A 26,022-nucleotide genomic window follows, 5' to 3' on the forward strand; every position below is an offset into this window, starting at 1 on the left:
TTTAAAAATACTCTGCTTTTCTATTTTTCCTACCAAAGTGGATAACTTCACATTTCTCCACATTATATTCCATTTGCCATGTTCTTGCCCACTCACTTAGCTTGTCTATATCCCCTTGAAGCCTGTTTGCATCCTCCTCACAACTTACATTCCCACCTAGCTTTGTATCATCAGCAAACTTGGATATATTACATTTGGTCCCCTCATCCAAATCATTGATATAGATTGTAAATAGCTGAGGCCCAAGCACTGATCTTTGTGATACCCCACTAGTTACAGCCTGCCAATCTGAAAATGACCTGTTTATTCCTGCTCTGTTTTCTGTCCGTTAACCAATCCTCAGTCCATGCTAATATATTACCCCCAATCCCATGAGCCCTAATTTTGTTTAATAACCTCTTGTGTGCCACCTTATTGAATGCCTTCTGAAAATCCAAATACACTACATCCACTGGTTCCCCCTCATCTATCCTGCTAGTTACAACCTCAAAAAACTCCAACAGATTTGTCAAACACGATTTCCCTTTCATAAATCTGTGTTGACTCTGCCCAATCCTATTATTACTTTCTAAGTGCCCTGTTACCACGTCCTTAATAATAGATTCTAGCATTTTCCCTACTACTGATGTCAGGCTAACTGGTCTATAGTTCCTCGTTTTCTCTCTCCCTACTTTCGTAAATAGTGGGGTTACATTTGCTACCTTCCAATCTGCGGGAACCATTCCAGAACCTGGAAATTTTGGAAGTGACAACCGATCCATCCACATTCTCTGTAGCCACCTCTTTTAAAACCCTAGGATGTAAGCCATCAGGTCCAGGGGATTTATCGGCTTTCAGTCCCACTAATTTCTCCAGTACTATTTCCTTACTACAGGTTGACTATCCCTTATCCGAAAACCTTGGGACCAGCTGTGTTTCGGTTTTCGGAAATTTTTGGATTTCAGAAGGTATTATTTCAGACTGGGAAACTCTGAACATTAAATTAATTTGGTAATTAGTATTTGTATTTAATATAAATTTTAAAAGTTCAGGCTACCTCTTGCGACTGTTCCGTGTCTCATTCCCCTTCCTGCTTCTCTGAATTCCTTGACTTAGCGGGGGTCTGGGGCTCGACTGCCGCCGCCAGTTGTGGGAAAGCCGGATATCGGCTGACTCCTACGCTAAGCTGGCCTGCAAATAAGGTCGGTGGGGGAGAAAAGAATATCGGACGGGCCGCTGTATTGTTGGGTTCACTCTCCCGGTACCTCCTTCACACTGCCCGGCTCGGCCTGCAATCTCCTACCCAGGAGGGAACTCTGTGACCCTCTGCCCTGCTCACAGGGAAAGGCAGAGCTCCCTCAGTCACACTTGACATCGAGAGCGAAGGCCGGCGTGTCGACAATCTGCAGGAATTCTTGTTCTGGGCCCCGGAGGACCACTCCTGCCATGTTTTGCGCCACTCGGGTCATGTCGTGCGCACGACTTACGCTGAACGAAAAAACTTTCAGTTTTCAGAGGTTTTTGGTTTTCGGAAGTTCGGATAAAGGATAGTCTACCTGTAATACTAAGTTTTTTCAGTTCCTCATTCTCACTAGACCATTGGTTCTCCACTATTTCCAGAATGTTTTTTGCATCTTCTTCCGTGAAGACAGACACAAGGGGGTCGATTTTCCTGGAGCTGTCAGGCGGGGTTTCAGGCATGTGGGGGGGGGGGGGGGAATCCCGAATTCGGGGGTCCCGACACCATCCCGCCCAAAACCCCGCTCCACGCAAGTTTCAGAGGCGGCGGGTACCCGCCCCACACTGGGACCCGCCAACCCCAGGCGGGAAGGGATTAGTGCCAATTAACTGCCTGTTAACAGGTAGTTAACAGGCAGTTTTTAGCCTAATCCCTATTTTGAGGGGTGCCGTATGGGATTCCCGATGGCCCGCCTGCTCTAACCTGGCGTGGTTTGGAGGGGTCGCGATGTCGGTGTTCAGGTGAGTGATGGGTGCATGAGTGCAAAGGTAAGTGTGTTTGGTGTGTCTAAAGTGTGTAAAGAACTTTTACTTACCTGTACTTACCTTAACAGCCTTTCTTCCTGTAGACGTCGGGAGCGCATCACTCAGCCGGCACGTAAAGCTGAATGGCTGCGATCTGTGAAAAGTGACAGCCTTCAGCTTTGAGTGCTGCTGAGAGTTCTAACTGAGTCTGTGCAGAAGGACTCGTGTTAGAACTCAGACTGTCAGTGTTTGGCAGCTTCAAATAGCTGTGAAACACTGATATTTCATCTGTCAAGAACTCTTGACAGATGAAATTGCAGTCTGTGACGTCACCTGTTGCCGTATGGCCCTTAATTGGCCTGCTGAGCCCGCTGGGCGGGCTCAACAAGGTCAACCAAGGGAAAATCACGCGGATTGGCCGGACGTCGATGTAGTCGGGTCTAAAACACGAAAGTTGTAGTCCCACCTTCTTCCCGACAGCTTCGGGAAAATCGACCCCAAAGTATTTGTTTAATTTCTCTGCCATTTCCTTATTCCCCATTGTAATTTCTCCTTTGCTGAATTCTAAAATCCTCCCAATCCTCAGGCTTACTACTCTTTTTGGCAACATTATAGACCTCTTTAATCTAATACTACCTTTAATTTCTCTTGTTAGCCATGGGAGGACCATTTTTCCCATGGTGTTTTTATTCCTTAAGGGAATGTATATTCGTTGCGAATTATGAATTATTTCTTTATATGTTTGCCATTCTACTGTCATATCTTTTAATCTAGTTTCCCAAACTACCTTAGCCAACTCGCCTCTCATACCTACGTAGTTTGCTTTGTTCAGATTTAGGACCCTAGTTTCAGTCTTAACTAAATCACTCTCAAACGCAACATAAAATTCTACATAGAGGCTCCTTTACTACAAGGTTATTAATTAACCCTGCCTCATTGCACAATACTAGATCAAAAATAACCAATTCCCTCGTAGGTTCCTCGACATACTGATCAGAAAACTATCTTGAATGCATTCGTAAACTCTTCCTCTGCACTATTACTGCAAATTTGGTTTACCCAGTCTGTATGAGAGTTAAAGTCCCCCATGATTACTGTATTACCCCTGTTACATGCATCTCTAATTTCCTGATTTATACTCTGCCCAACGCTACAACTACCTTGTTTCTTAGCTCCACCCAAACTGATTCTACATTTTGTTTTTCCGCGCCAAGATCCTTTCTCCCTACTGTCTTTATCCCCTCCTTTATTATCAGGGCCACTCTCTCCTTTTCCATTCTGCCTGTCTCTTCTAAAAATCAAATATCCTGGAATATTTAGTTCCCAACCTTGGTCACTCTGCAACCATGGGGTCGATTTTCAGTGTGCAGTGAGGCGGGCTTTTAGGCGTGTGGGGGGCAAAAATCCCAAATTCAGGGGTCCCGACACCATCCCGCCCAAAACCCGCCTCCACGTAAGTTTCAAAGGAGGCGGGTACCCGACCCGCCGACCCGAGGCGGGAAGGGATTAGTGCCAATTAACTGCCTGTTAACAGGTAGTTAACAGGCAGTTTTTAGCCTAATCCCTATTTTGAGGGGTGTCGTGTGGGATTCCCGACCGCTCCAAACCACGCCATGTTAGAACAGGCGGGCCGTCGGGTTGAAGGACTTGGAGGGCTCGCGATGTTGGTGTTCAGGTGAGTGATGGGTGCATGAGTGCAAAGGTAAGTGTGTTTGGTATGTCTAAAGTGTGTAAAGAAGTTTAAATTACCTGTACGGTACTTACCTTAACAGCCTTTCTTCCTCTAGGTTTCGGGAGTCCATCACTCAGCCGGCACTGAAAGCAAAATGGCTGCGAGCTGTCAAAAGTGACAGCCTTCAGCTTTCATTGCCGGTGAGAGTTCTAACTGAGTCTGTGTAGAAGGACTCAGGTTAGAAGTCAGACTGTCAGTGTTTGACAGCTTCAAACAGCTGTGAAACACTGATATTTCATCTGTCAAGAGCTCTTGACAGATGAAATTTCAGTCTTTGACATCACCTGTTGCCGGGTGGCCCTTAATTGGCCTGCTGAGCCCGCTGAGCGGGCTCAACAAGGTCAATCAAGGGAAAATCGCGTGGATTGGCCGGACGTCGATGTAGGCGGGACTAAAACCCGAAAGTTGTAGTCCCGCCTCCTTCCCAACTGCTGAATGAAAATTGACCCCCATGTCTCTGTAATGGCTATTAAATCAAACCCATTTATTTCTATCTGTGCTATTAATTCATTTATTTTGTTGCGAATGCTTTGTACATTCAGATATACAGTAGTACCTTTAGCTTTAACTTTTTTCTATTTTTCCCTGATGTCACATTAGTCACTGGTGCCCTATTATCTTTATTAATCTCTCTGTCCCATCCTGACCCACTCTGCTTATCTTTACCCAGATCACTACTCTGCTCTACAGCCTTGACATTTCTCTTACTGCTTTTGAATTTATCCTTTCCTGAATCCTCCCACCTCCCCTTCATTAGTTTAAAGCCCTATCTACCGCCCTAGTTATTCGATTCGCCAGGACACTGGTCCCAGCCTGTCCCAACGGAACAACTCCCTCTTTCCCCAGTACTGATGCCAGTGTCCTATGAAGTGGAACCCCTGCCTCCCACACCACTCTTTGAGCCACGCATTCAACACTCTGATCTGTCTGTCCCTATGCCAATTTGCACGTGGCTCAGGTAACAATCCAGAGATTAGTACCTTTGAGGTTCTGCGTTTTAATTTGGACCCTAGCTGCTCAAACTCCCTCAGCAGAGCCTCATTCCCAGTTCTACCTATGTCGTTGGTTCCTACGTGGACCACGACAACTGGATCCTCCCCCTCCCACTCCAAGTTCCTCTCCAGCCGCGACGAGATATCCTTAACCCTGGCACCGGGCAGGCAACTCGACCTTCGGAGCTTCCGGTCACAGCAGCAGAGAACAGTATCTATTCCCCTGACTACACTGTCCCCTACCACAACTACATTCCTTTTCACTCCCCCACTTGAATGGCCTCCTGCACCACGGTGCCATGGTCAGTTTGCCCATCCACCCTGCAGTCCTTGTGCTCATCCACACAGGTAGCAAGTATCTCATACCTGTTGGTCAAAGATGAGGGCTCCTCCATCACTACATCCTGGGTCCCCATACCTTCCTGACTCGCAGTCACACCCTCCTGTCCCTGACCATTGACAAACTCTAAAGTACTACTTAACCTAAGGGGTGTGACTGCCTCCTGGAACGAAGCGTCCAGGTAACTCTCCCCCTCCCTGATGCCCATCAATGTCTGCACCTCGTACTCCAGCTCAACAACTCTGAGCCGAAGTTGCTCGAGCTGCAGGCACTTACCGCAGATGTGGCTGCTCGGGATTTCGCTGGTCTCCACAAACTCCCATATGCTGCAGTTACAGCACACCACTTGCCCTGCCATCTTTATCTAACCTTCTTTATTCATTTGATTAGTTAATTAATTTTGTAAATCATTTATTTTAGTTTTATTATTTAATTGATTTATCTAGTTTTAGTTACTAATTTAATAAAGTAAAGTTATAGCAATTTACAGTTTTTCAGCTAGCTTAGAGACAAAAAAACTTCTAATACTCACCAACCGATTACCGACCTGCTACCCTGTGATGTCACTCCTTGATTTTTTTTTTGCTCTCTCGCCTTGGTGAGTTTGGGCCTCTCTCCTCCACTCCTTATATCCTGGTTTCCGCTCAGTCCCCGACCAGGTCTGCTCTCGCCACTGCTCTCGGTCTATGACGTAATCAGGAGTGTTATCCTTTACTTTTCTTAGACTTTTCTCTCATTGTATATGAACCATACATTTTGTCATATGGTGAGAATTATAATTTTAAAAGTTTATAAGCAAGAGTTTATAGGTTAATGTTAAAACGAAGATCACCTTTTGTTAATGATGTGTGGCATAAAAGTAGCTAGACACATACAGTATGCAGAACTCTGAAAGAAAGAAAGACTTGCATTTATATAGAGCCTTTCACGACCACTGGACGTCTCAAAGCGCTTTACAGCCAATGAAGCATTTTTGAAGTGTAGTCGCTGTTTTAATGTAGGAAATATAGCAGCCAATTTGCGCACAGCAAGCTCCCACAAACAGCAATGTGAAAATGACCAGATAATTTGTTTTTGTTACATTAATTGAGGGATAAATATTGGCCAGGACACCGGGGATAACGCCCCTGCCCTTCTTTGAAATAGTGCTGTGGGATCTTTTATGTCCACCTGAGAGCAGATGGGGCCTCGGTTTAATGTCTCATCCGAAAGACAGCACCTCCGACAGTGCAGCACTCCCTCAGCACTGCACTGGAGTGTCAGCCTATATGTGCTCAAGTCCCTGGAGCAGGACTTGAACTCACAACCTCAGAATGTGCGTGTGCTCCCTACTGAGCCACAGCTGACACTAGGAAGGAAAAAGATAAAGCTTAATTTAAAGCTTTAGCAACTTATGTGTTATGGGATACTGTGGCGTACCGATCACAGAAAGGACACAATCCGCTTTTCGGTCCGTAGACTATAAATCAGGCGTCATGCCTTTAAGAAGGATCACACCTTTAAGAAACTCGATCTGCAACATAGTTAAGCCCAGAGCGGGGGAGGAGCAGTCGAAGCTGTGGACTGATGAAAGGCAGTCGGACTTGGTGTAGGCTCTGACGCCATTTTGTGTTCAACATGCAGTCTCAACAATTAAACCTTTTCTGTTGAACCTCTCCGAGTTCAGAATTTTTTGCTAGGAGTACGTGGACTCCTACATTGGTGACCCCGACGCTCAGGACGACTCCTAAGCGTAACCATGGCTGACACAAACGCAGTTTCTGTGAAGCTGCCGGAGTTCTGGGAGAACCTAGCCACCGCCTGGTTCCTTCAAGCCGAATCGCAATTCCGACTCCGCGGCATCACCGCTGACGCAACGATGTACGACTACCTCCTCGCCTCCCTCGGCAGCTCCACGATCACGAAAGTCTGGACAACACTACAAAACCCTTCGGAGGAAGGCAAGTACGCACATCTCAAGGCCGCGCTCCTTAAAAAATTCACAGCCTCCCAATTTTTGCGCAACTGCCACCTCCTCGACCTCCCGGGCCTCGGTGACTCCACGCCGTCAGACTTGCTCTCACACATGCTTGCTCTGAACAACGAGAAACCGCCCGGCTCCCTCTTCCGCACGCTCTTTATCCGCCAACTTCCTCCCAGCATCCGCCCGGCGATCGTGGCGTCCAGCCTCACGGACCTCGAGGCCCTGGCCGACGAAGCCGATAAGCTCCTGTCCGCCGGCTCCAATCACGCCGTCACCCCCGACCTGGCCTCCGCAGCGTCAGCGCGCGCTCCACCCTCTATCGCGCGGCCACACAGCTCGGCCACGAGGCCCCCCAGGCCCCCACGTCCCCCAAGCCCTCCGACCCAGGGCTACTGCTACTTCCATACCCGGTTCAGCGCATGGGCATGCCGCTGCAGCCATCCCTGCACGTTTCCAACCGCCCCCACACCGGCCTACACGATGGCCGTGGGGCAAGCAGGCGCGCTGCTGTACGTTACGGACAGCGCCTCCGGACGCCGTTTCCTATGCGACACGGGCGCGCAGCGCAGCATCATCCCTGCGTCCGCCCTCGAGATCCAGCGAGGCGGCCGCGGCCCTCCGCTGGCTGCCGCCAACGGCACCGACATCCGGACGTACGGCACCCGCACCGTCACCATTGACCTCGCAGGCCGCCGCTACCACTGGGAGTTTATCACCGCCAAGGTGCTCTCCCCGCTCCTCGGTGCGGATTTCCTGTGTGCCCACGGCCTGTTGGTCGACATGCCTCGGCGCCGCCTCGTGGACAGGACATGAACACCATGTCACCTATCCCGGGCACCATGGCCCCCACCCCCAACCCGCCGAAATGGCGTGGCAGTGCCGCGCCCGCTCAACGGACGACTACTCAGCACTCCTGGCTGAGTTCCCAGCCCTCACCAACCCGACCTTCTCCGCAAAAGTTGCTAAGCATGAGGTAGAACACTTCATCCCCACCACAGGCCCACCGGTGTATGCCCACGCCCGCAGGCTGGACCCGGCCAAGCTGGAGACCGCGCGGGCCGAGTTCGCCACAATGGAACAGCTCGGCATCATCCGCCGCTCCAACAGCCCCTGGGCCTCCCCACTCCACATCGTCACCAAACCCGACGGGGGATGGCGCCCCTGCGGGGACTACCGGCGCCTAAACAACGCCACCACGCCGGATCGGTACCCCATACCGCACATTCAAGACTTCTCGGCTAGACTGGCCGGCCGCTCAGTCTTCTCCAAAGTCGACCTGGTGCGCGGTTACCATCAGGTGCCAGTCCACCCCACGGACGTTCCCAAGACGGCCATAATCACCCCTTTTGGGCTATTCGAGTTCCTCCGAATGCCCTTCGGCCTCAAAAACGCGGCCCAGGCCTTCCAGCGGCTCATGGACTCGGTCCTCCGGGACCTGAAGTTCCTCTTTGTCTACCTGGATGACATCCTGGTAGCTAGTTCCTCCAAGCAGGAACACATCGAGTACCTCCGCACCCTGTTCCAGCGGCTCAGTGAGCACGGGCTCATCATCAGCCCGGCCAAGTGCCAATTCGGCCTCAGCAGGATCGAATTCCTCGGCCACCACATCACACAGGACGGAGCCATTCCCCTGCCCGCCAAGGTGCAAGCCGTCCAGCAGTTCCCCCGGCCTACCACCATCAAAGGCCTCCAGGAGTTCTTGGGGATGATCAACTTTTACAACCGCTTCATTCCCGGAGCGGCCTCCCTCATGCGGCCCCTATACGAAGCCCTCCGGGGTAAGAAAGACAGAATGGCGATCGAGTGGTCGGCGGACATGTTGACCGCTTTCGACTCGACCAGAAAGGCGCTCGCCGATGCCACCATGCTCGCTCACCCACAGCCCAACGCCAGGGTGGCCCTCACCATGGACGCCTCCGACCACGCGGTCGGCGCCGTGTACGAACAGTGGGTCGACGGGGCCTGGCAACCGCTGGCCTTTTTCAGCCGCCAACTGCGCCCCCCGGAGGCCAAATACAGCGCCTTTGACCGCGAGCTCCTCGCACTGTACCTGGCAGTCCGCCATTTTAGATTTCTTCTGGAGGGCCGCCCCTTCACCGCGTTTGTCGACCACAAACCCCTGACATTCGCGATGGCGAAATCTGCGGACCCGTGGTCAGCCAGGCAACAACGCCAGCTCGCCGCGGTGTCCGAATTCACCACGGACATCCGGCACGTCTCCGGTCGAGACAACGTGGTGGCCGACTGCCTATCCCGCCCCGCCGTCCACAGCGCCCACCTGGCAGTGGACTATGCTCAACTGGCAGCGGAGCAACGCACCGACCCCGATCTGCTCTCCGCGCCCACAACCCTCCCAGGGCTGCGACTGACCGACGTCGCCTGCGGCCCGTCCGCCGTCACAGTCAAATGCGACACCTCCTTGGCGCAACCCTGCCCCGTAGTCCCGGCGTCCTGGCGAAAACGGGTGTTCGACATCGTCCACGGCCTCTCACACCCCGGCACCCGTGCGTCCATTAGACTGGTGGCCAACCGATTTGTCTGGCGCGGCCTGCGCAAAGATGTGCGCGTCTGGTCCAGATCCTGCATAGCTTGCCAGCGTGCCAAAATCCACCAGCACGTCAAAGCCCCACTCGAGGAGTTCACCGTGCCAGAAAGAAGGTTTGACCACGTCCACATCGACCTCGTCGGCCCCCTGCCACCATCACAAGGTCACACGCACCTGCTGACAATCGTGGACCGTACCACCCGCTGGCCCGAGGCCATTCCACTGACGTCCACCACCACCGCCGACATCGCGAGGGCGTTCATCGGTACCTGGGTCGCTCGGTTCGGCATCCCCTCCGACATGACGTCGGATAGAGGCCCGCAGTTCACCTCTGATCTGTGGGCCGCCATCACCCGAAACCTCGGGGTGGCCGTTCACCGCACCACGGCTTACCACCCCCAAGCCAACGGACTGTGCGAGCGATTCCACAGGTCCATGAAGGCGTCCCTCCGCGCCAGCCTCGAGGACGAGGCTTGGATCGACCGCCTCCCGTGGGTGCTACTTGGCCTACGCTCCGCGGTCAAGGAAGACCTGCAAGCCTCGGCGGCGGAACTCGTGTACGGCCAGCCGCTGCGCGTACCCGGAGAGTTCCTGCCCACCGCCACGACCCCGTGGTCGGCTGACCAGCAACGCCGCGCTTTCGCCAACCGAGCAGAACAGTTCGCTCCGGTACCCACCGGCCGGCACGGCGAACCAGCAACCCGCGTACCACCTAGCCTGCACATGGCCAAATTTGTTTTTGTGCGCCATGACGCCCACCGAGGATCTCTACGGCCCCCATACGACGGACCCTACAAGGTACTCCAGACGGGGAACAAGTTCTTCCTCCTCGAAGTGGGCGGCAGAACTGACAAGGTGTCGGTCGACTGGCTCAAGCTGGCGCACCTAGAGCCCGACGAACCCGTTCAAGTGGGCCAACCCCCACCGCGGGGCAGACCGCCTAAGAGCCCGACGCGTCCGACCACCCCGCTCCCGACACCAACCGCCAAGAGCCGTTCCGGCCGTGCCATCAAGCCGCCACGCCGGTTCGTACACTCCCTACTAGCGGATTCTGGGGGGAGCTGTGTGGCGTACCGATCACAGAAAGGACACAATCCGCTTTTCGGTCCGTAGACTATAAATCAGGCGTCATGCCTTTAAGAAGGATCGCACCTTTAAGAAACTCGATCTGCAACATAGTTAAGCCCAGAGCGGGGGAGGAGCAGTCGAAGCTGTGGACTGATGAAAGGCAGTCGGACTTGGTGTAGGCTCTGACGCCATTTTGTGTTCAACATGCAGTCTCAACAATTAAACCTTTTCTGTTGAACCTCTCCGAGTTCAGTATTTTTTGCTAGGAGTACGTAGACTCCTACAATACGACAGTTATTTTAGCTTCAATAATAAAAACAGAAAATGCTGGAGACACTCAGCAGGTCAAGCAGCATCTGTGAAGAGAGAAACAGAGTTAACATTTCAGGTCGACCTTTCGTCAGCTTCTTGTGCAAGCATCAAGAAAACTTTAAGTAACAGCAATTTCAAATTATAACACAAGTGTTGATGCTTTATCAAGGAAATCTAGTTTGTTTTATCACTGTCCACATCGTGTCACATATGATATGGTGAATGCAGTCACAATAACCATTCAGATACCATACTAATTTTCTTCTAGCCAATATTAGTTAACTGCTGTTAGTCTTTAAAATACCAAATGTTAATGGGCCGGATTTTGCGGTAGCAATAACGGTGTGGCTCTCAGAGCTCACCGTTATTTATATGGAAATCGGAGAGCAACCTCCAGCGCTCGCACAGGCACAGTTAAACATGGAAATTTGCAACCATCTTCAGCCAGAAGTGCCAAGTGGATGACCCATATCGGCCTACTCCTGAGGTCCCCACCACCACAGAAGCCAGTCTTCAGCCAATTCGATTCACTCCACATGATATCAAGAAACAGCTGAGCACACTGAATACAGCTAAGGCTATGGGACCCGACAACATCCCAGCTGTCATGCTGAAGACTTGTGCTCCAGTACTAGCCGCGTCTCTAGCCAAGCTGTTCCAGTACAGCTACAGCACTGGCATCTATCCGACAATGTGGAAAACTGCCCAGGTATGTCCTAGTAAAATTGAAGTCAATGGGAATCAAGGGGAAAACTCTCCACTGGCTGGAATCATACCTAGCACAAAGGAAGATGGTTGTGGTGGTTGGAGGTCAATCATCACAGCTCCAGGACATCGCTGAAGGAGTTCCTCAGGGCAGTGTCCTGGGCTCAACCATCTTCAGCTGCTTCATCAATGACCTTCCCTCCATCATAAGGTCAGAAGTGGGGATATTCGCTGATGACTGCACAGTGTTCAGTGCCATTCGCAACTCCTCAGATAATGAAGCAGCCCATGCCCAAATGCAGCAAGACCTGGATGACATTCAGGCTTGGGCTGATAAGTGGCAGGTAACATTCACACCACACAAGTGCCAGGCAATGACTATTTCCAACAAGTGAGCATCTAACCACCGCCCCTTGACATTCAATGGTATTACCATCACAAAATCCCCCACCATCAATACCATGGGGGTCACCATTGACCAGAAACTTAACTGGACCAGCCACATAAATACTGTGGCAACAAGAGCAGGTCAGAGGCTGGGTATTCTGTGGCGAGTGTCTCACCTCCTGACTCCCCAAAGCCTTTCCACCATCTACAAGGCACAAGTCAGGAATGTACTGGCATACTCTCCACTTGCCTGGATGAGTGCAGTTCCAACAACACTCAAGAAGCTCGACACCATCCAAGACAAAGTAGTCCACTTGATTGGCACCCCATCCACTACCTTCAACATCCACTCCCTCCACCACCGGCGTACCATGGCTGCAGTGTGTACCATCTACAAGATGCACTGCAGCAACTCGCCAAGGCTTCTTCGGCAGCACCTCCCAAACCCACGCTCTCTACCACCTAGAAGGACAAGGGCAGCATATGCATGGGAACACCATCCCCTCCAAGTCACACACCATCCTGACTTAGAAGTATATTGCCAATCCTTCATCGTCGCTGGGTCAAAATCCTGGAACTCCCTCCCTAACAGCACTGTGGGAGTACCTTCACCACACGGACTGCAGCAGTTCAAGAAGGCAGCACAGCACCACCTTCTCGAGGGCAACTAGGGACGGGCAATAAATGCTGGCCTTGCCAGCAACGCCCACATTCCATGAACGAATAAAAAAAAAAATCGTGAAGCTGCTGTCCGAGAGGCGAGGCTTCTCCAAAAGCTGCGCAATAACGGCATCTTGCGGAGAGACACACCATTCAAATACATTGAACAGCGTGAAGTTGCTGTACTTACCTGATGCGAATTAAACTTGCCAGAAAAAATTAGGGCTTGTCCATTCCATTGTAAGTACCCTTTTAACGGCATGATAAGCCTTAATTACTGCCAAACAGTCACTCTGCCACTGAAAATTATCTTTTACAAGTGTGGACTCGGTAATTCCTTCAGATTTTAATTATTGTTGGAGATTTAAAAAAATAAAAAAAGTAATTTTTTTTACTTTTTCTATCTCCCTCTTTTATCTCTCTCTTAATCCCATCTTTCTTTCCCTCTTTCCGTACATGATTTGGCATTGAATTTAAAATTTTAGCTTGCACTTCCTGGTTCAGACTCTGCACACCTCATTAAGAATTCTTCAATCTGATTGGTTAAGGAGATGCACTGTTGTTTGTCCTGTTCACACAGGTCCCAGATCCCCTGTAGAGGGCACCGCACTGTTTTGGATTTCCAATCACCGCAAGTTCCAGTGCAAGACTCTATTGAAAATCTGTGGACCAGTGTAAGTGTAATGAACGGCTAGTGCCGTTCGTTCACCACTGACTGCAAAATCCAGGCCAATGGCCCAGAAATTTGGGTCCCCATGGGTGTGTACGCGCTGTGTACTCACCCGTAGGGCCAACAGAAGTGCTGGTTTCGCGCATGCACTGCGCACGCGCTGGAAACCGGAACTTCCGTTCTCTTGAAGGAAGGGGTTCGAAGGTCAAACGCGTGCGCCGGAGAGGCAGCGCATAGACCTGGAACTTCTGCTTTTTTCTCAGTTTTTTCGGTGCGGCTAAGCCCCTAGGAGCTGCGCGTGGAAAAAGCTAACAAGGTAAGAGGTGAAGTAAGTAAAATTAAAACATTTTTTCCACAGGTTTATCATTTTGAAATACTTTAAAGAAAGCTAAGTTTATTTTTAGCCCCGTTAAAAATTTAATTAATTTTTTCAAAACTTTAATTAATTTTTTCAAAAATTTAATTTTTTGTTTAAAATAGTTAATTTATGTAATTTATAGTTATTTTTAAAATGTGATTTAAAAAAAATGTATTTGAAGTTTTACTTATGTTTTGGGGCCAATCTCTATTCATAGATTTGACAGGTCTTCCTGTCAAATCTATGAATGGAGATTCCCTGCTCCGATTGGCTCCCCATGGCCCACCTGATCCCAGGGACGCTGCGAACTAGTTGCGCTGCTGGGATACGCAAGCACTGCACACCGGCAGCTGGAGCAGGCCCAGGATCGGAATTCCACGCGGGCCCACAGCACAACGGCAGGTGCACTATGTAAGTGCAGGTTGGGGGCTTGCGTCCGCGGGAAGCCTCCGACCTGAATTTCTGGGCCACCAATATTTGTTTTAAAAAAACAAATCTTTAAATTGAATTGTTACACCCTTGTATAACTAGTGGATCTCCCATGTCATTGTTCACAATAAGTCATGTCATACACCGCTTTATAAAGCAGAGAAGAAGTGTTATACCTCTGCTGATGTGAAGCTTTATCTCTGCTGCCACAAAGTCTAATTGTTGATATTTAAGCAGTATTGGAAATTAAGCAATCAAAATATATTACTTGGTTGTGATTCTTAATTACAAAGGACACCACCTGGTATGCTTTAGAAAAAGATAATAATTGATTCACCATTAGTAGCAGTACTTAGAGACCAGAGTGTAGCTAGCCTGGGGACTGACCAGGTCACAGAAGTTGTGCTCCAAAAGTCCTAGGTCGAACCCCACTATGCAAAGTTTGCATTATCTTTTATACCTTTTTATTGGAGCAGTGTGTCCTCTTCCCACACACTGTACAGCTGTAGGTGATTACATGTAAAAAAAAGAGGTCTTTTCTTTCTTTATTACATGTTTGCTTCAAAGCCACTCACACATTGCCATTTCCACGCTATATAGTTTACAGTTTATGTCTGAAAACTACATTCTTCTCCTCCTACACATGTGTTCAACCATCTTGCAGGCAGAGATAAGCTTTGACGTACCTCAGCTATGCCAGACATTGTCACCTTGCTGCCACCTCGTGCTGACTGTTACTTCCTTTTGTCTTGTATTAGCTTCTGATCAAAGTCCCAGTCCATTTGGTTCTTCTTTATTCTAGAAGTACTCTTTAATCCCTTTGAAACCACAACATACATTGTCTGTTTCCAACAAATGGGGGAACATTCCACATTGGAATGTGCCTGTGAATTTCAGATCAGAAAAATCCCAGCATAAATAACTGACTTTCTTTCTCAATCTTTCTTTAAGATAATTTTGCATCAATAACAAAATGTGACTGTTTGAAATATGTGTTACATGCAAGACTTTTTTTATATATGCTATTGGATCTTCAGTGAAGTTGCTTTTGACTAGTCTCAGGGCTGAAGTGCAGTTATGGTGTTTAGTTAAGAAGCTGGACTGTGCCTTTTAAGGTGACTGTACTCTGTACTACATAGGTAATTGTAGCTACTTACAAACTGCTGGGCCAGTCAGAGGCAGCTTTTTAAAATTTCTTCTCCTATGCTTTTTTTTTTAGAATCCCTCGCCTGTGCATTTTTAGAATCCCTTTTGCCTGCTTTTTAAAAGAGAATAAAAGTGAGGGAGAAAGACATGACAGGGAGGGAGGAGCTAGAAAGAAAGCAAACCATTGAAAGATGAGAGAGGGAAAACAGGATAGAATGTGAGGAGGAAAGAGAGAGAGAGCAAAACATTGAAGGCATAAAGAGGGGACAAAACCAGAAGTGAAGGTGAAGAATGGAAACATAAGGCTTTAGATAGAAAGGCACCAAATGTTGTCTTTTGTTGTGGTCCAGCCCAAAAAGATTAAAAACCACTGAATTGGTTAGATTTTTTGTCAAGAATGATTAGCTTGAGCAAGCTTTGAGCGAAGGCATTGGGCAAGGCATGTGTATGAGCAATCTAACATAATTTTGTCAATGGTTTTGCCTATGTCAAGATTATAACATTAATGTCTGTCATCTCATACATTGCTATCATCATCTTATTCAAGGAATTTGTAGCAGGCCTCTAATGTTAACCCTGTCCTCTGCCTGCTTTTATACTCAATTCTTTTTATTGTATCTTCCCCTGGGATATCAAATCTGCTTTAATTTCCAAATTTGTCTGAACATGCACTATCCCTCCTTTTTTTCGTTTCTCCTTCCTGGACATTCGGTCCCCCTGCATAACCCAGAAATTCGAGTCTCCACGGGTGAGTGCGCACGGGGTACTCACCCGTAGGCCCAATGGAAGTGCCGGTTTCCTGCATGCACTGCACATGCGCGGGAAACCGGCACTTCCGTTCCCCTGAAAGAAGGGGTTCAGAGGTCGAACGCGTGAGCAGGAGAGGCTGCGCGGGCGCATCGAACTTCGTTTTTTTTTACAGGTTTTCCCGGGAGGGTAAGGCTGCAGAAGTTAGACATGTAAAAAGCAGTCGTAAGGCCTGCTTTTTACAAGGTAAGTGGTGAATTAATTAAAATTAAAACATTTTTTCCACAGGTTTATTATTTTTAAATACTTTAAAGAAAGGTAAGTTTATTTTTAGCCCCGTTAGAAAATAAAATTATTTTTTTCAAAAATGTAAATTATTGTTTAAAATAGTTATTTCATGTCATTTATAGTTTATTTAAAAATGTGATGTTTTTTTTAAATTTATTTGAAGATTTAGTGATGTTATGGGGCCCGTAGTATTTATAAGTTTTGACAGGTCTTACTGTCAGAGTTATGAATGGAGCATTTATTGCCATCCCTAATTGCCCTTGAGAAGGTGGTGGTGAGCTGCCTTCTTGAACCGCTGCAGTCCGTGTGGTGAAGGTACTCCCACAGTGCTGTTAGGGAGGGAGTTCCAGGATTTTGACCCAGCGACGATGAAGGATTGACGATATACTTCTAAGTCAGGATGGTGTGTGACTTGGAGGGGAACTTGGAGGTGGTGGTGTTCCCATGCATATGCTGCCCTTGTCCTTCTAGGTAGAAGAGGTCGTGGGTTTGGATGTGCTGCCAAAGAAGCCTTGGCGAGTTGCTGCAGTGCATCTTGTAGATGGTACACACTGCAGCCACGGTGCGCCGGTGGTGGAGGGAGTGAATGTTTAAGGTGGTGGATGGGGTGCCAATCAAGCAGGCTGCTTTGTCCTGGATGGAGGCAAGTTTCTTGAGTGTTGTTGGAGCTGCACTCATCCAGGCGAGTGGAGAGTATTCTATCACACTCCTGACTTGTGCCTTGGAGATGGTGGAAAGGCTTTGGGGAGCCAGGAAGTGAGACACTCGCCGCAGAATATCTAGCCTCTGACCTACTCTTGTTGCCACAGTATTTATGTGGCTGTTCCAGTTAAGTTTCTGGTCAATGGTGACCCCCAGGATGTTGATGGTGGGGGATTCGGCGATGGTAATGCCGTTGAATGTCATGGGCAGGTGGTTAGACTGTCGCTTGACCACTGTTCAAGTTTTGTTTATCTTCAGTTACTTAAGTTTTTTTCCCACTCTTTTCACTGTGAGTGATTATGATGGTGATAGCGGAAAAAAATGCTGTTTATAAATTTGAGAAAATCTGTTTGAAAAGGAACTAAATTTTGTGCACTTGGTTGTGCGGCGGGTTAGGACTGATGGGATGTAAATCTTCTTCCACAGGCTCTCTTGATGACTCAGTGAATTTATCCAGTAAGTAGCTGAGCCATACAGACCAGCAATGTTCAATTTTCAGTCAATAGTTTATGCGGAGTTACCTTATCTCAGATAGGCTAGCAGTAGGTGCACTACAGTTGGAACTGCTGAGAATTGGAGAACAAAAGCAGCCAGGCTTGCCACTCCTGGTGGAAGTCCACTTGGAATTTGCCTGGAGTGGGCTGAGGATAGGATTAGAGTGAGGAGAGCATTGAGATTGCTGTAATACCCCCAACAGTTGAATATACTGCCAACATGCAGTGTCAAGGGTCACATGTGAGTAATAGCCACTGGATGAGGAACCAGAGGGCAACCGGTGCCTGTGGAACCATAACCCAGCAAGGAATGCAATACCTTCAGGAGAGGAAAAGGGAAAAATTGGCAATAAAAAAGAAACTCTTTTCCTACTGTCTGTGTAAGCGTGCTATGTCTCAATCTAGCTCCCAGCGGGCATGATCTCACACTGGCCACAGTTTGACAAAAATTTTAACTAAATTAGCAATTCCATTCAGAGGACACAAGAATTGCTAGTGCGGAAAATTGAAAATTCACTAAGGGCTATTAGCTTATTGTGGATGATTGCATCGATATCATGGCCCTGACGGAAACTTGGTTGAGGGGTGATGACACCTTACCCTTAAATGAAACCTCCCCGCCTGGCTATACCTTCCACCACTTGCCCCACTCAGACCGCCGTGGTGGCGGCGTGGTTCTCATCACCAAATCACATCTTGGTCTGTCCCCCTACTCCTGCGGCACTTTCTCCTCCTTTGAGAATTTCACCTTATTCCACCCCTCTCACCTCTCATTTAAAATTCTCGTTCTCTACCGCCCACCCAAGTACCATAAAAATGTTATTACTGAGATATCTTCACTGCTTTCCTCCATCAGCCTCTGCACTGAACAACTTCTCATCCTCAGTGATTTCAACCTCCATCTCAATTCATCTTGAGTTCACTAGCCTCCTATCCTCCCTTAATCTCTCCCTCCATGTAAACTCCCCAACCCATATTCACGGCCACCCCCTCAACCTTGCCATCTCTTGTGGCCTCGCTACTCCCATCGTGTCAATCGCAGATAAGGCCATCTCTGACCACTTCCTCATATCACTCTCCACCCACATCCCCCTTCCACAGCATCCCCCCCACCGCCCACCCCCCCCCAACCGTACTTCCTTCTGTGTCCGCCCCTGGAAAGAACTCTCTCCCAACTCTCTTAGAACTGCACTTATGAGATCCCAACTGTCCAGCCTTTGGCCCTCCATTCACCATGACATTTCTGCAGTTACCGATCTGCTCAACCACACCCTCACCACCACCTTTGATGCCCTAGTCCCTACTAAAACAATTACTCTCTCTCACCCTGGTACGGTCCTCATCTTCGCTCCCTTAAGTCCAAGGGACGCAGACTTGAACGGATATGGCAGACAACTGGTTTAGCCATTCACTGCCAGATCTGGCTGGACCACATAAAGCATTATCGGGTCCTGCTCTCGTCTGCCAAAATTGTTCACTATTCCAGGATCATTCTGGAATGCAAAGATAAACCCCAGCTCCTATTCCCTACTGCTAACCGTCTTCTTAAACTCCTCTCCCCTGTCTCCTCCAAGCTCACCTCCGACAACAAGTGTGAGGAGCTCATGGACTTCTTTGTCTCTAAGATTGAACCCATCCATTCAGCTTCCTCTGCCACTTCCCTTCCTTCCCCTAGCTCACCAGGCCAAATTTCCTTTAAAGTTCCCCCCTTTCCTCGCCCTGAACTCACATCTTCCTCCAGTTTCTCTCCGATTTCCCCTCATGACCTCTCCGCGCTCATCTTGTCCATGAGACCCACCTCCCGCTCCCTCGACCCTATTTCCAGCAAACTGCTGACCACCCATCTTCCTTTTCTGGCTCCCACGTTAGCTGACATTGTTAACAGTTCTCCTCAGGTACTGTCCCCCTCTCCCTCAAATTTGTTGTCATCACCCCTCTCCTAAAAAAAAAAACGCTTGACGCCTCCGTCCTTGCAAACTACCGCCCCATCTCCAACCTACCTTTCCCCGCCAAAGTCCTTGAATATGATGTCGCCTCCCAAATCCATGCACATCTTTCTCGCAATTCCATGTTTGAATCCCTCCAATCAGGTTTCCGCCCCTGCCACAGTACCGAAACGGCTCTCATCAAAGTCACAAATGACATCCTTTGTGACTGTGACGAAGGTAAACTATCCCTCCTCATCCTTTTTGACTTGTCTGCAGCTTTTGACACAGTTGTCTACTCCATCCTTCTCCAACGCCTCTCCACCGTCGTCCAGCTGGGCGGGACTGCACTCGCCTGGTTCCATTCTTATCTATCTAATCGTAGCCAGAGAATCACCTGCAACAGCTTCTCTTCCCACTCCCACATTGTTACCTCTGGTGTCCCCCAAGGATCTATCCTTGGCCCCTTCCTATTTCTCATCTACATGTTGCCCCTTGGTGACATCATCCAAAAACACAGCATCAGTTTCCACATGTACGCTGACGACACGCAGCTCTACCTCAATGCTTGTCCAACATACAGTTCTGGATGAGCAGAAATGTTTTCCAATTAAATATTGGGAAGACCGAAGCTATTGTTTTCGGTCCCCACCACAAACTCTGTCCCTAGCCACTGACTCCATCCCTCTCCCTAACATCTGTCTGAGGCTGAACCACACTGTTCACAACCTTAGTGTCATATTTGACCCTGAAATGAGCTTCCGACCACATATCTGCAGCATTAAAAAGACCACCTATTTCCACCTCCGTAACATCACCTGTCTCCGCCCTTGTCTCAGCTCATCCGCTTCTGAAACCCTTATCCATGCCTTTGTTACCTCTGGACTTGTCTATTCCAAAGCGCTCCTGGCTGGCCTCCCACATTCTACCCTGCGTAAACTTGAGGTCATCCAAAACTCGGCTGCCCGTGTCCTAATTCGCACCAAGTCCAGTTCACCCATCACCCCTGTGCTCACTGACCTACATTGGCTCCCGGTTAAGCAGCGCCTCGATTTCAAAATTCTCATCCTTGTTTTCAAATCCCTCCATGGCCTCGCCCCTCCCTATCTCTGTAATCTCCTTCAGCCCCACAACCCCCCGAGATATGTGCGCTCCTCTAATCCTGCCCTCCTGAGCATTCCTGATTATAATCGCTCAACAATTGGTGGCCGTGCCTTCTGTTGACTAGGCCCTAAGCTCTGGAATTCCCTGCCTAAACCTCTCCGCCTCGCTACCTCTCTTTCCTCCTTTAAGACGCTCCTTAAAACCTACTTCTTGGACCAACTTTTGGTCACCTGCCCTAATTTCTCCTTATGTGGCTCGGTGTCAAATTTTTTGTCTTATAATACCCCTGTGAAACGCCTTGGGAAGTTTTACTATGTTAAAGGCACTATATAAATACAAGTTGTTGTTGTTGAAGCTGGGTGCAATGGCAAAGATGGCATCAGTACATGACCTGGGAGTGTTTGATGATACACTGAGTAATTTTATTAATCTGACTAGTTTTATGACACTGGATATTGAAAGTCTCCATTCCCCAGCCTTGAAATCCCTTATATCAGGGAGTCAATAAAAATCTCCTCTTCCTCATCAACAAAAAAATTAAAAAGAATCAAGTTGCTTTTAAATAGTGTCTACAAAAATGCGAAAATGTTTCAAAAACAGATGTTTTGGGCAGATTAAAATTTGTCTTGTTTTCATATCTTCACACTCTTCCCTTGGAGAATAGTGTGAAGTACTGGGAGAATTTGTAAGCTGATGAACAGTCGTGACATGAATGATTCATCCACGACCATTACCATCTTTATACCATCCTACAGGGCGGTTAGTCCTATCCGGCAGGAGTGCTCCCTCAACCCATATGATGGTGGGAGGGTGGTGGCACCCACACCCACCACATGCATCCCACTGGTTGTCAACCCAGATTCCACTCACTGTTTGAAGTGGGGTTTGAACTCTGCTCATTCTGACTCAGAGTCAGCAATGGTACCATTAAACCAAAGTCTCACTCTTGCAAAAGAAGGTGTACCAAGGTAACAGATTTAATTCTGCCATTTACATCATGTTAATTTTACATTGATTGAAACAAGAACTGTCTGCTGTTTGATGCAACTTTCATGGGAGGAGATTCAGAGTCTCCAAATAGTAGGGAAGTCATGGAATTGTGCTTATTAATCTGTCTAGCTCAATCAGCCACATGAAAATTTGAAAGGGAAAGTGAAAAGTACTGTTGCTAGCTTAATTTAATTACTTTTAATAGTTCTACTGTAATACATCAAATCCCTGTCTCTTTTTTAATTATTTATTCAGTCTGCCATGAAGAAACCTTTATATGCAATTTGGTGTTGATGAATATAGGTGGTTATTACAATTGCTCAATATAAAGAATGCATTTGTATACATTCAGCTTGTTCTTTTATACTAAAATGTATTTTAAATTGTATTCTGCATTGTAGCAATTGTAACCATTTATACTTGAAGAGGCACGAACACAACAGTCTATCCAATTAAAGGCTATAATGGGGCCCTCAGCACCACACACAATTCTCTTAGGGCTAAGTTTAGATGGATTGCAGGACATGAAACAGTTCATTGAGACACAGAAAGTAGCTTTTCAGTCAGTACAGCCAGGCCATGTACCATGCTGGAGAGTCATACTGGACAGTATATATAATTAGGTCTCAAGATATATATAAATTAGGTCTGGATCAGCATGCTCCACCCCGAAGACAGTTCAGCAAGACAACGTGAATCAAATAAGTTATCCCTGGTACCATCTTAACTTTACTGGCAGATATTCCTCTTTGCTGCAGAGTTATTACTTTAGTGAACCTGGTAATAACACTGCTCTTTTAATGCTTGCTACAGCTTAATAGCCATAGAGAAAATTTAGGCTGACACTCCAGTGCAGTACTGAGGGAGTACTGCACTGTCACAGGTGCTGTCTTTCAGATGAGACTTTAAACTGAGGCCCTGTCTTTCCTCTCGGGTGGATGTAAAAGATCCCATGGCATTATTTCTAGGAAGAGCAGGGGAGCTCTCCCTGGTGTCCCGGCCAATATTTATCCCTCTACCAACATCATTAAAACAGATTATCTGATCAGTATCACATAATTGTTTGTGGGTCCTTGCTGTATACAAATTGGCTGCCGTGTTTCCTATAGTACAACAGTGACTGCACTTCAAAAATGCTTTATTGGCTGTAAAAGCGCTTTGAGATGTCCTGAGGTTGTGAAAGGCGCTATATAAATGTAAGTCTTTCTTTCTATGGAAGGAGCATTCATGTCACGGCCTGTCAGACTGTTAATTAGCCTACAAATCCTTCCAGTACTTCACTTTATTCTCCATGGGAAGAGTGTGAAGATTATGAAAATAACAATGACCCGATCATAACCATATCTGGCAATCTACATATATTAGATTTCATATAAGCCTGTCTCAGGCTTCAAAGTAACTTTAATTTAATTAGTTTCTGAACACAGGCATTTGTCTCTTTCTCATTGACAGACTGCTATCCTCCATTTTCTACATGTGTGATGCAGGGCAGCCAGCACTGCCTTCCATAGTTGGACATATTCCTGCAGGTTTCATTAAATGGCCTGTCGCATCCAGCCACCACCCCCCCCCCCCCCATTCAAACAGCCTTTTTTCCCCATCTCCAATATTTTTATAACTAATAATTTAAAATGTTTGAGGAAAATGAAAAGAAACACCCAATTTTTTTTTAATGCCCTAAAGATTTTTATCCTTGGTTGCTCACAGCAGTGTCTAGGAGATTAATCTGTAATTCCTGGAGACTTCAGGAGGAGGGTTAGCAACCCCAATGACTCCAGCTATTTGAAAAAAAACTTCATAAAATAAAAATAGAAATTTGCATTTCAGTGGCAAGAATCTTAGTAACAGTTTACTGATAGCTATGGATTAGCTCTCTTCAATGCTTCATTGTGTCCTCATCCGATTTTTATTTTTGTTCTCAACAGGTTGGGGATCAAATCATTGAAATTAATGGAGAAAACACAAGAGAAATGACCCATGCCAGAGCGATAGAGCTGATCAAATCTGGAGGGAGAAGAGTGCGTCTCCTTCTTAAACGGGGGACAGGTCAAGTGCCTGAGTATGGTGGGTTTTATATTCTAGACCAGCTCACTTTCCATGTAGCTAATAAAGAATAAAGCAGTATCTTAACAGCCTGTTTAGGTACTAGTACAGTGTGTTAGATTGGCAACTAGCTACTAATCAAGTTATGACAAAGGTATAGCTTATAAGCCTGCAGTTGTACACTTAAACATATGCTGTGCACCTGGTTGAATTTTGGCATAAAAACTTAATTACAGACTCCATTAATTTCTGTTAACCTAGCATCACTGCAATGCCTTCTGTTTCCGTCAAATGAAAGTTTGCTAATCAAACCACCTTTTCTCTTCCTCTAGCAAGGCATGAATCGACGTGCTTCAAAACATTGGCACAAGAAACAGTAGATAATTAAATTATTAAAAATGTCATTAAAATGTTAAAGGTTAATGATAGCTGGTTGCCAATTATGATTTATTAGGAGTACTACAGATTACAACTACGTAGCTAAAAAAAAAATTACAACTAGTAACTAGGACTAAATAATCTACGTTTTAACTTCTAACTAATAATTTAACTTTCTGCATGTCTTACTATCTTGCAGTTTGTTTTAACTTAATTCTTTCCTGTTTTAAATTTTCTACTTTACTGTGCTAAACAGCTTACTAGATATCTTTGTGCTAACAGTAGTGTTAATATCTATGTCACTGGTTCTGTTAATTCTAATGATTGGTCCTAGGCTGTTCCTCCCCTTCCTTTAGGAATGGTACCTTCCAGTCTCTCCATGTGCATGAAAAGTGACAAGCATGGGTCCCCATATTTCTTCCTATTGGGCCACCCTAAAGACACGGTTTGTAAATCTGCATGCGTATTACCATTCTTAAAACCTTAGACTTCATTTCACATAATTGCATTTTAACATGGTTTATGGTTGAGCTAATTATGGTAAACTCGGTGAAACATTTTACTAACAGAAGTAGTTGCCATCAAAAAATAACTGACTATAGTTCAAAAGTCAATAACTGTAGAATTAAATAGTATCTGCTAATTTACACAATATATTATGTACATTTAATCTCCTATAGTTGTTGGATTTTTTAACTTTTCTACACATTACCCAAGGCCCCGTGGCTCTGACAAAATATTATACTTTTTTGATTTGTCCTTCTTAAATATCTTGACAGTAATTTGAAATTAAAATTACATTTTATGAATTAGTATTGACGCTACAAGATATGCTTTAAAACAAAGTTCAGAACTAGAATAAGGTAGTCTCATTCTGTTTCAGATTGATACATCAACCTAACCGTATATCTTTACATTTTGAGAGTTAACAGACCTTTTCATAAATACATGTTCAGGCATACAAATAGCAGCTGTCATTAGGTGTCTGGACTCATACATGAACACTGACCACTTAGCAAGCTACTGGAGAGTGTCTGGCTTTCTTGGAAATGTAGCCCTGCAAACTAAACACCTTCAGAAGAGAAAATAGAAAATTGAGGGGCATGATTTAAAAATACAACTTGAACTTCAAATTTTATCACCATTAGGTTTAGAATAGTTAATGGAAAAGAACAAGGGAAAATTATATGTGAAAATATTCAACTGGAGGAGGGCTAATTTCAGTGAGATCTGGCCCAGGTGGATTGGAATCAAAGATTGGCAGGTAAAAACAGTGAATGAGCAATGGTAGGGCTTCAAAGAGGAGATAGTTTGGATACAGACTAGACACATTCCCACGAGGGGAAAAGGAAGGGCATCCAAAGATAGAGCCCCCTGGATGACTAAAGATACAGAGAATAAAATTAAACAAAAAAAGGAAGATTATGATAAATGTCAGGTTCATAATACAGTAGAGAACAAAACTGAATACAGAAAGTACAGAGGAGAACTGAAAAAGGAAATAAGAGGGGCAAAGAGAGTGTACAAGAAGAGATTAGCAGGTAACATAAAAGGGAATCGAAAAGTCTTTTATAAACATATAAATAGTAAAAAGGTAGCCAAAGGAAGGGTGGGGCTGATTAGGGACCAAAAAGGACATCTTCTTGTGGAGGCAGAGGGTTTAGCTCAGGTACTAAATGAGTACTTTGCATCTGTCTTTACTAAAGAAGAGGATGCTGCCAATATCACAGTAAAGGAGATAGTAGAAAAATTGGATAGGATAAAAATAGATAAAGAGGAGGTACTTAAGAGGTTGGCAGCACTCAAAGTAGAAAAGTCACCCAGTCCAGATGGGATGCTGCCTAGGTTACTGAGGGAAGTAAGGGTGGAACTTACAGAGGCTCTGGCCACAATCTTCCAATCCTGCTTAGATATGGGAGTGGTGCCAGGGAACAGGAGGATTGCAAATGTTCAAAAAAATGGGAGAGTAATAAACCCAGCGACTATAGGCCAGTCAGCCTGACGGCAGTGGTGGAAAAACCTTTAGGGATAATAATCTGGGACAAAATTAATTGTCACTTGGAAAAACATGGATTATTAAAT

General features: G+C 46.7%; 1 protein-coding gene across 29 annotated transcripts in view; it reads left to right on the top strand.

Moving 5' to 3' along the window:
• magi2a (membrane associated guanylate kinase, WW and PDZ domain containing 2a) overlaps positions 1-26,022 on the top strand; it is an 888,182-nt gene that overhangs the window by 848,638 nt on the left and 13,522 nt on the right. For 24 of the 29 annotated variants that reach the window (XR_015081568.1, XM_086010373.1, XM_086010375.1 and 21 more), the window contains one exon: positions 23,445-23,583. Coding sequence is in view for 28 of the 29 variants with exons in the window: in XM_086010373.1 (XP_085866499.1) it covers positions 23,445-23,583 (139 nt within the window). In the remaining variant the exon portion in view is untranslated. Of the gene's footprint in view, positions 1-23,444; positions 23,584-24,274; positions 24,386-26,022 lie in introns of all 29 variants that reach the window. The other 5 variants (XM_086010396.1, XM_086010397.1, XM_086010403.1 and 2 more) reach the window with 2 other exon arrangements.

Source organism: Somniosus microcephalus, chromosome 17 (genome assembly GCF_052327205.1).
Source record: "Somniosus microcephalus isolate GS21.2 chromosome 17, FLI_Smic_1.0, whole genome shotgun sequence".
NCBI classification, from domain to species: domain Eukaryota; kingdom Metazoa; phylum Chordata; class Chondrichthyes; order Squaliformes; family Somniosidae; genus Somniosus; species Somniosus microcephalus.